We start from the raw sequence: 10,850 nt of genomic DNA on the forward strand, positions 1-10,850 counted from the left end.
AAGTCCGGCATCTCATTTGTGCCTTATTCTTCTGCTTCTCGGCTTCTCTCGTTCGGACTCGCGTGACATCGGGGGTCCGAGAAGAATGGATTCGCGTGTGTTTAGAGCCCGCTCGATTGCACAATTTCTAATACGTCCCACTCGGACTGTGGAAAATAATAGGTATACAGGCGCGAGAGTACGATCACCCGTTCGAGCCTCTTCGTTCTTGATTGCCTTGACGTCTTCTCTCCCGCATCAATATGTATATGTATATACACCTTGTAAGAATATTCCAAAGGATTCTACTCCAGCATCACATGACAATCTTTGCTTGAAACACTCGATATATTCTCAAGTCCACGAAAATGTTATTTCCACATTGCCGTTGAAAATTTCGGCGGCGCATTGTTACGAGTCGAATTGTTGTGATGAATTGACCGCCGTTGAAGGTATGGAAACAAAGTTTTTTTCTATCCAGTGGACTTTGAACTTTTATGACTGAATAATTGGATGTGAATTTTTTTTTTTACACGAAGGCACTACAAAATGCGTTGGATAACAAAAATTTCGAATCTCGGTGTATTAGAAGAACGAAATACGTAATAATTTTTATTATTCCGATCACACGACTGTGCGGATATTTATGGTTGTTTTTATCAGCGGTTGACGTCATTCGAGTTTTCAATATTTTGGCCAAATCCCTGCTGCTGCTGCTGCTGCTGCTGCTGCTCGCACGTCGAGTACGATTCCTTGGCGATAAACGTTGCGACAGTTTGCGTCACTCTGTTGCCAAAATTATGATAATCGTCGAGTGTATTACAAATTTCTTTCATTCCTCCCATAAACGAGAATGGAGAAATGATTAAATCACGTGAGTTTAGTTCCAAAATCGAAAGCAGAGAAGACTCGTCGCGCCTCCTCTTATTTCGAATTGACAGTTTATGGGCGAGAAACGTCCTAGATACCCTTGAACCAGATTTCGCACGAAGGAGCGCGCGAAGCATTTCTCACACCAAGTTTCATCTTCTTTTGCCTAGATTTTTCGCCCTCGTTTTATCTGCCTTCGTGTTTTCCATTCTCTTTGTTCTTCATCGCAATGAGAAAAGACGTTGGACGCCGATAAAATAAAAATCAAAATGTTCTGTAATATTTTTAATGCTATTGTTGAAAATCTGTTTTTTTTTGCGATTACATTCTACATGAAAGATGAACGAAGTGTATGTACATTTATGTCGATGATGAGAGTGATTTTTTTACGATTCAAGTTTTTTTGCCTGATTGTACTTTCAACGAGTTTTTTTACTTTCATTTTTTTTAATTATTAACAATCAGACAAAAAATCCCAGAAAGTCTGGATCACGCGTTAGCAAGAAAAACATCGTTTAACAAATCGATCATTATCGATTACAGTTGCAGGAAAATGCAGCAGCAGCAGCATCAACGATTTCAGCGACGATTAGAAAAATAAAAAAAAATAAAAATAAAAATCCGTTAGAATATTTGTTCATTGCCGAGAATAAATAATCACGATCGTCATTTCTATTAACCGTTTGTCATTAGTATCCACCGACTGAGAAAGGTAAAAGATTATTGATTCAAATCCGCTTTCCGAGCAGAGAACGTTCTCGCCGGTTTAGAATGGAATCGTTGAATTCTGCATCGGTTGAAAAAAAAAAAAAAAAACAACTTACAACGGGGCTATGAAATTAATAAACGGATTCTCTCGCTACGTTTCCTTCGAGCAATTATTCTTCCTGCTACGAATAACATTTTTTCAGTTCCGATCCGTAATCTCATTTTTCGTAGGACGCGAGGGGGATTGAAAAATCATTTTTTTCCTCTTTTTTTTCAGTTCTTTTCTTACGCAAATGACAATTTAATGGCAACGTAACGTGTACAGTAGTATTCAAACGATACATTCGTACCCGAGCTTGAGTTCCCTGGCTTGGCGTTGACGTTGATAAGAAATAAAGAGAAAAAAAAAAACAATTGTTATAAGCCTCATGATTTCGAGAAATAGAAATAGAATCCTGGAATATCGTGATTATTTACAATGTACAGACTAGCAGACTCCGCCGTAAAATGCGAAGAATTATCGCGTATTTTAGTATTTAACGAATAATAATCAATGATAACCAATTCGTCGTTACGTTTTTATCTTACGGAAAACGGTGATGAAACAATTAGTAGCATGAGCTGATCGATTGCAGTGAATAAAAACCGTTTATGAGTAAAAATATCGGTTTCTTTTTTTTCGTTGCATTTTTATTTGAAAACCCGATTGGAATGTCACGGTGAAGAGGGGGGGAAAAAAAAGTATTACAAAATGCTATAAAAACGAAAGGAGTTTGCAACGAAATGTATCCGAAAATTTCGTACAAATTGTTTCTTCGGTAATCGCTCATCTTGAAAATTCAACGAAAACGGCCGACACTCTCTGAATCTTTGGCTACTTTGAACCTGTTCGTACCTCTCGCTTTTCTTTCCTCCGCTATTCCCAGCTCTTTTTATCATCTCTGTGTCCGCTGTTTTTAAAATAATTATCATGTGACGCTGTAACGTGTATTTTAGTATATTATTTATGTATATATGTATATATATTTATACACGGGATATTCCAGGCTGAATGTTCAATGCCGTGAACTTAATGAAAAGTTTGAATTTAGTAAGTTTACAATTATTTCATTCGAAATCCGGTCGTGAATAAAAGTTAATATTATCGGCTGTTTAATTTGAGAAAACTTGCGTATAATAATATGATTTTACAGCTCGAGGCGTGGCTTGGGCTTCACCGGTGACACTTTCGTATTACGAGAAATTTTATTTCATTTTTTGTTATCAATCATTATTCCTCTTTGTTATTTCATTATTATGTCTCTCACATTATGTGTTGACCGTTGGTTGGCGCATATTGCTGTTGCTGTTGCTGTTGCTGCAGATGTTGTGGCAAATGTTGCTGTTGCTGCTGCTGTTGCGGCATCGGCACGACACCTGGCGGTACTGGCTGAACGTATTGCACCGGGCCTGGGACTCCTTGCGGTGGAAATCTGCTGCATGAGATTGTCCAGATTTCATTAAATAAAGTTCTTTCTTGTGCTCATTTTCTCTTGAAAAATTTTTTACATTTCCATAATATTCTTCTATTCTTCATTTTGTTCTTTTTAATCTTGATCTAGGGATCGATTGGATGTTCGTTAAGAAAAAATAAAAAATATATGCATTTTTCGTTTTTATGGCGATGAGTCGTAATATTGTTCTGGAAAATTATGGAAACTCACGGTTGAGGCTGCTGGTAGGCCATAGCTCCAGGGTCTTGAATTTGAGGTGGACCCTGGGGATGTACCTGTGGATGACCACCGACCCCGGGAGGCAATCCTGCCTGCGGATGGACCGGCGGATGTTGGTGAGGACCTGGAGGGACGTGATAATTGTGGGGCATCGCAGGCATGCTCGTCATTCCTCCGGGACCTCCCGGCATGTATTCGCTAGGTGCTGGCATTCCAGGCATGTTGGGATTGTAATGCCCCGGTGCTCCGGCTCCGTAACCGGCTTGAGGATGTCCCGGCATTCCGTTGTACATCTGAGAAGTATTTTCATCTAATTATTATTCCATTCGTGGCTCAAAGTGTGAAACATCGATCGATTATTCTTGCAGCGTTTAAAGTAAATCTGATCTATTGAAATACGGATGATGGATTATAATTGAACGAACCGCTGGTTGGCCTGGATATGGATAAACGTTCATAGGCCCCGGAGGCATTTTAGGAAGGGTGTAACCCGTTGGCGTAGCATGTGGAGGGTCTCGCATGAGTGTGTGATAAAGATTCAAAGCGTCAACGAGATCGGAACTCAATTGAGTCAGTTGAGCGTGCCGCCTGTCCACTTTTTCCAACGCCGCGTCGATTAGGGGTCCCATAGCTGTTACTTGTTCTGTAAAATGAAAATCAACACTTTAGACATTTGACTCGAATTCCTAGAACGGGATGAAAACGAGCTCAACTTTTTATTAGTGAAAAACTTTATTGCAAATTTTGGAAACTTCTTATAATTTTATCGAGCTTCTACCATTGAATGATCGTCAAACGAAATTTTATCATGCACCATCATCATCCCTTCATTAAAATACCTATGGATTGGTCATTGTTGGGGATCGGGAAGATTTTAAGCAAAAGAGATTGGGATTGCTTTCGACCCTGCTTATATCCGGTAAAAGTATATTGTAAAATTTCAGGGTGACAAAATCATATATTTGATTAAGAATCGAGTAGAATTGCTAAAAATAGCGGACATATTTACCCTCGAGCTCGAGCATTTCGGGTGGGTCGTTAACGTCAGATTGTGGATCGGCCTCGTGTAGGAGATGCAAAAGTCTGTCGATTTTCGCCTCATCAATTTCGACTTCAACTATCTCCGGTTCTCTTTTCACCGTTTTAACTTCTACTTCTTCCGAGAATTGTACGGACTTTTTGTTACCATGCTCTAATTCTGTAATAACAATTTTTAATCAGTACTGAAGTTAAAATTTTGTGTTGTAAAATTAACCCACGTTTGGTTCTATTCAATTACTGGTAAATACACACAAATAAGATATGTTTCCCAATTATAAGGTAACGACGAAATCTCTAAAGCATCAGAGATTATATAGTTCGTTCCAAAAATGACTGATAATAATATCGAGAAATCTTGAATGATAAAAAAGTGAGAATGAAATAGAATAATTCGACTTTCTTACTAATAAATTGTTCTGGCTCAACGGAAAGATCAGCTGTGACGAAATTCGATGGGAAAAGACCCTCGGATTTGTTCTTCGTGCCTTTCCACCAATTTGGATCGGAATCGTCTAATATGTGTACTGCAAAATGAAAATAACGTTCATTCGTTTATGCACCTATTCATGATTTTTTTTAAGGAATATTATTTTCGATTGATTCATAAGAATTCGTTCTCACTTATATCTCCAGCGAAAAAGCTTAGCTCGTTATCCTCAGCTGCTTCGAAATCGTAAAGTGCACGAACTTTCCTTCCCTCGGCATTACTCGCACCGGTAAGTGATGAATTTACGTTTGGATAGAGACTGGATGACTTTTTCGACGAAGGCGAACTGTGGGACGAGCCGGAAGATTGCTTGGTCTCTTTTAGGGATAGTTCAATCGCTGCAAATGAATCCATTGATTACTGTTCATTGTTTTATAAATAATTTTTTCATCTTATTTGATAATTACCTTTCGCTATATCCTCAAATTCCTGTGATGTGGCAGCCGCATTTGCGTCTCTTCCATGCGATCCCGAATGTTTTAACTGCGCAGGAATGATGAATTCAAAGATATTGCAAAATCACTAATTTCCATTTAAAGCGAATGAGAAAATTCGTACCTGTCGATTAGATGTTTCTGAAACTCCTGAGAAATCTATTCCCTCGCTTTTCAATTTGTTATAAAGGGTTGGAATGAGATTCAGCTGTGGATCAGATTTGAAATCACCCTCAGCCCATTTTTTCAACAACGCTTTAAGCTTGTCCACTATTTTTTGTTGCGATCTCTGTATCAATTTTCGTAGTTCACCCTCAAAATCTCTAGAGGCTATTTCCAGGTGAAAAGTCTTGCCACAATTGCTTGAACACGCATCCAGAAGCTGAAATTTTTTGTCGTATTACATATCCTCATAGTGTTTTCGTGTTCTAAACATTTCTTTACTTCTTCCATCAAAAACCTCATAATCTTATTTTTCTACTAACCGTTATTGCGTGCATTACTACATGGGGGTCTTGCGAATTTAATCTTTTGACTATCGAGCGCAAACAATCCTTTGCGTTTTGACTGGATGTGCGCGCATTATCGCATATGTCCATTATCAGGCTCCAGTCTTCTGAGGTATTTTTCTCGTTCGTTGCCTTTTCTAATGAATTTCAATAAATTTTGATAAATTCACAGTTAGTTATATATTAACTAGCTTTCTATAAATTATTAACTTATAAAAATATTTTGATACTGAAATCAGACTTAAGTAAACATTTGAACTTATTTTTTTTTCAGCAACTTTGAAATTACATCCAAAAGATAAAAAATTTTGGTACAAATTGGGCAATGGATCACAGAGTATTGTACTATTATAGAAAATGAAATACCAGAGTAGTTTTTATTTCAAATATGATAAATGTGGAATAATTGTCATTAATTATACATATTTATTCAATTTTCTTCATTGTACATCAATATCATTGTTATTTTATCTAAAACATTATTGAGAATTGACCCAATCAAAGGTCAGTCATAAAATTCTGATCATCAGTAGGAGGAGTGGAAAGAATTTGACATTGAATGTTATTATTGCAGAGTCTGATTATCAGTTAGTAGCCGATAAGAGACAGAATATAACTTTTCCATTCTGTCCCTAAAAGATGGAAAATCGTTTAGAACCAAAAAACAATGAATATACGTAATTTTCCAGAAAAAACATGCGTTTAACGTTTCCTTCATTAATATTCAGATTTTTTAATCAACCAAAAATTGTGGTACAGCAGGCAGCTGTTAGTTGATATTTTTCATGACTAATTGTAGATGCCAAAATCAATATCATGGAAAATAACAAACAATGGAATATTAGGGAACGAATGAGACAAAATGTTGAAATACTAGTCATTCGCCTCGGTTCGTAAAAAAGTGGAACAGCCTTAATCAACTTAGCGGACGATAAGGATCGCTGGTTTTCCCACATTCATAGAAAAGTTTCACGTTATTTTCGTCTGTTTTACGAGACGTAGAGTATCACGGAATTTCACAAGAATTATCGTGACATACTTCGTTTCAATTGTAATGAATGAAAAGTTATTGTGATGTCGTTAAAAAGACAGTTATGAATAAAAGTGTCGACGAACTTACCGACGTCAGTGTCGAAAGGCGACGAATTTGTGAACAGGCTCAGCATATTTGCTATTTTCTTTGTTTTTTCTCCCGTTACGAAATTACGTCCGAGTCCCCCCGTGGACCCGATATTGCTTTTCTGAACTTCCAGGCAATAATACTTTGAAATCCAAATAACTATTTTGGACTGACTCAAGTTGACACTCGCGTTCATAAACACCGACCGATGACTAATAACATTCTGGATCTCGGGACTCAAGCAGCCATGTTTGATTTTTTGTTAAACAGAGACGGAGAATAAAATAATAATCATATAACTCTCGAAACTTCCAGTACCGACTGATAACTCGGGCTCAATAATTTATCTTACTTCTAACACTTTCGGTTCTTATAAATTTTTGTTTTTTTTTTACAATTTTTTTTAACTATCTGAAGAATTTTATTGTCGACCTGTCAACGATTAAATCTAATTATTGCAAAGCCGATCAAAGATGGCTGACTTACTTCCACGAAATGTCACACGACAGCTCCCTCCACTCGCATTTTTTCCGTGATCTCTCGTGATAAGCTACAAAATAGGGCTCGCTCTTACCGATATCTCCAATACAAGTCTAAAGAAGTGGCGCCATTGAGCAAAAGATGAAACAACGATGCATGAACTCATCTTCCAAAGGTAAGTTCCCGCGTGGGTTCCGTGTTCCGTGCATTTTTTTTTATTCTGACTCAGTCATTGAACTCCCTCAAGATTTCACAGACCTTGAAATAATTTTCACAACTTACATCGAACAATTTTTTTTTTTTATTATTATTAAGCAGTGATCATAAAAAATGCACTGCAACGGCGGCAACGACTAAAATTGAGACACGAAAGAAAAAAAATTTCGACCGGGAGTAGGTCATTTCGGCGGCACAAGGACATGTGCAGCATCAAGCTCATAACTTCCTTCATCAATTTTTATCGATTCGATCACGATTCCCACACAATCGGTGAAAGGTGTTCCCCTGATATTCTGATGATGTGATCCTTTCTCTTTCGTCCTGATAACTTCCGCGAATGATCGATTTATTATCATTAATTTGGGAATACTTTTTATTTAATTGGCATAATCATGAGTTTCGTGTTCCACCATGGAATATGTTGGGAAAAATACAACGCGTCGTCGACTTTATTTTTCACTCGAGACTTATTCGGGAGATAATTTCTCTTCACCGCTCTACTTCTCCGTTCAATCGGTTATAATCATTCCGAGTACAATTTTGATGGTGCTTCTTCTGATGGATGGACAATCCAATTATTATATCTGACCACAACCATAATTTTGTCTCGATTACTCTATCAGGTACACGACGATGTAACACGGAAAAGACGGCCGAAGCGATGAAAAAGAGTAATCAGTAGATAAGCTCGTTGCATCACATTAAATTGATGTCTGAATATGTATGGGGCAATTTGAACCTCATCGACGAACATTTCAATCTCGAGCCATACGATTTCGGGAATCAACAGCACAAAAATCATTTAACCGTAATTACTAATTTTTTTTTTGACATTGTGAAAAAGCATATGCAAAATCCAGTCTCAACTGATCACTGAATATTTTCGACATCGTCTTGTTTCGTTTCCGTTGTCCTGAATCGTCCGTTCAATTAGTCCACGCATCGAGATACGAGAAATAGAAATGTTACGTTAAAAACTGACCTGGATCGTTGCGTGCACTCACCTTTTTTCCCCCGAGGCCTAAAATTCGAGCGTAAAAAGGTGGAACGACATCGAAGTCGACAGGAAAACCATTGAATATTATTTAAACACATTATTAATTTTTTTTATTGAAATATAGCACGTTTCGCTTGGCACGATGCTTGGGTAAGTGTTAAGTATACGAGGTGAGTAACTCGTCCGACGTGAAATATCTTCAGCGCGTTTGAACGTGTGTGAATTATCGCGATGCGTTTTAGCGTTGAAGCGAACATTTGCTCTAAATCGGACGAACGTTCTGGCGTGCTACGCTCTCGTAGAGCATAATTGGAAAGTATATCTCGCTTCTTGAGCACTGCTAAAGATACACGCGCGTATAATAGCAGTCTCTTCATAAACACACATATATATATATACACAATAGCATTCAAAAGTTTGCAAACATCCTATGAATTTTTCTTGTGAATAAAAAAATGTATTTATTACACGAGCGGAAAGTTGAATTGAAAAATATAATGATCAACCGATAATTCGAATCAGATTGCTTTAATTAAATAAAGGCATTATATAAATTGAGAATGATCGAACTATTCACACAACCTCAAAAGTGTGATGTTTACATCACACTCTAATCGACTCTGCGACGACTAACCGAGAAAACTAACCAAACTTTTTATAATAGTAAACTGTATTGAAATTTTGTATCGAGTTTTGTAAATTTCGTCATATTGAAAATGCAGAAAATTGCAGATCGGTGCTGTAATAACGGTTGTGAGCTTTGAATCGATGCTTCATCTACGTACTGGTTAGGTGCCAAGAGTTCGGACGCTTAGCAAGAGCAGCGCCCTCTGGAGCCGCGTTCAGCTGATTGCCTTTGCAACATCGGAGATCCGAGATTCGCGCAAAGCCGCGGCAACGATTCACAAATTGTCACTCAGCAATTACATTCAACATCTTATTTCTTTCTCTATTTTATTCCACTTTTTTCTAATTTTCACGACAAACCATAGTCACGCTTTGTATTTTCATGTGCATATATACATTTATGCAAATACACAAGATCTTCCAAAGTGTCCTGTAAAACCACGTGACCACAAATACATCCGTGCGACAATGGCCTCCATTCCTCGTATTTTTTTACTTCCACTCGAATCATATAATTAACCTCAAACTCGACGAACTTTCGAGCATCTCCCATCGAAATGACACACCGAGTGGGAAATTGTACCTTTATCATACCCATTTCTGTAATGACATACGCGAAAATAGAAAATTATAAAGCCTCCGTAAAAAATCGAAGATCAAAACGTTCAGGATGCGAACAAAGCACGCACAAATTCGTTTTTAGAGGTTATGGTCCGCTGAAACAATTTTTGATAGCCACACAAGAGGCCTATGAAAAAATGAATTCATGAAAATATTGCGTTCATCGACTTCCGCTCTCTTTCATATACACTCGACAGAAATTTCATTCTCTCGTCTATTTATTCTCCTTGCCTTGCCACATGTGATTTCCGTTGTGCATACGCCGCTTGCACTATATTTGCCCGGATTCTGTCTCACACATCGCCTTTTTTTCGCCTCTCGTGTTATATAATAAACGTAATCCAAGTTGCATACACACACACACGTCTGTACTACACGTTCGTACAGTTACAATTAAAATTTGTCTTAATTAGTTATGAAGCTGCACGCACGTTTGTTACTACGTTACTGATGGTCTAGACAGAAATGAGTGAATGAAACGTAATTATATGTACACTGTAATTACGGGGGTCTACATATTTTAGTTGATTGGTGATGAATCACGTAATTACTGACATTCGTCAAAGGCAAACAGGGATAATTTGTATAGGTTATAAAATCATCAAATTTCGTCCATATTGAAAACCTTTTGCAACAAGGCGTTTTTGACATGCTCTGAAGTAAAATAATAAAACGTGAAAAAATATTGAACAGACGCTTACCGTTTGGTGCTACGTACCTGCCAATTTGAACGAAACGATTACTAAAAATAAATTGATTAATAAAATTCGATACGATTTTATTTTTCACTAGTTACATCGATGTACAAATAATTCATCATCCTGTTTAGAAAGGATTACGAGTCCGCCGACGATGAGCCAAAAAAGGCGTCGAGAAATGTCGTAACGATCGATTAGCCGCGTGTACGTTTGATCGGAAGCTTGAAAAAAGTGGGTAAATAGAGATATGGAAGGGAAAAAAAAGAGAAAAATTGTAAGGATCTGTGGGAAGAAGTGAAGGTACATATATGCGATTAAAAGTTCTCGCTCGCGTTGGAGGGATTGTCG

At 37.5% G+C, this 10,850-nt stretch overlaps 1 protein-coding gene across 2 annotated transcripts; it reads right to left on the minus strand.

Annotated features, from left to right (window-relative positions):
• Positions 1-1,119: 1,119 nt before the first annotated feature.
• Positions 1,120-7,354, minus strand: Stam (signal transducing adaptor molecule). 2 transcript variants are annotated; one of them, XM_043423673.1, is made up of 10 exons: positions 6,861-7,354; positions 5,717-5,877; positions 5,356-5,613; positions 5,205-5,280; positions 4,932-5,135; positions 4,715-4,834; positions 4,279-4,467; positions 3,695-3,912; positions 3,261-3,562; positions 1,120-3,029 (listed from the first exon to the last, which is right to left on the minus strand). In XM_043423673.1, the coding sequence occupies exons 1-10, from the start codon at positions 7,054-7,056 to the stop codon at positions 2,861-2,863; spliced, it is 1,893 nt and encodes a 630-aa protein (XP_043279608.1). In that variant the 5' UTR covers positions 7,057-7,354; the 3' UTR covers positions 1,120-2,860. The 2 variants fall into 2 exon arrangements, with proteins under 2 accessions (XP_043279608.1, XP_043279606.1); XM_043423671.1 differs by having other exon boundaries at positions 1,120-3,032.
• Positions 7,355-10,850: the final 3,496 nt, after the last annotated feature.

The sequence above is a fragment of the Venturia canescens genome, chromosome 7 (assembly GCF_019457755.1).
Source record: "Venturia canescens isolate UGA chromosome 7, ASM1945775v1, whole genome shotgun sequence".
Classification (NCBI taxonomy): Eukaryota; Metazoa; Arthropoda; class Insecta; order Hymenoptera; family Ichneumonidae; genus Venturia; species Venturia canescens.

Coding starts and splice junctions, on each gene's coding strand:
- Stam (XM_043423671.1), bottom strand. CDS start 7,056: ATGAACGCGAGTGTCAACTTGAGTCAGTCCAAAATAGTTATTTGGATT. Junction 5,281..5,355: donor CAGAAACATCTAATCGACAG/GTACGAATTTTC, acceptor ATTCCTGCGCAG/TTAAAACATTCGGGATCGCA. Junction 3,913..4,278: donor CGAAATGCTCGAGCTCGAGG/GTAAATATGTCC, acceptor TTCATTTTACAG/AACAAGTAACAGCTATGGGA.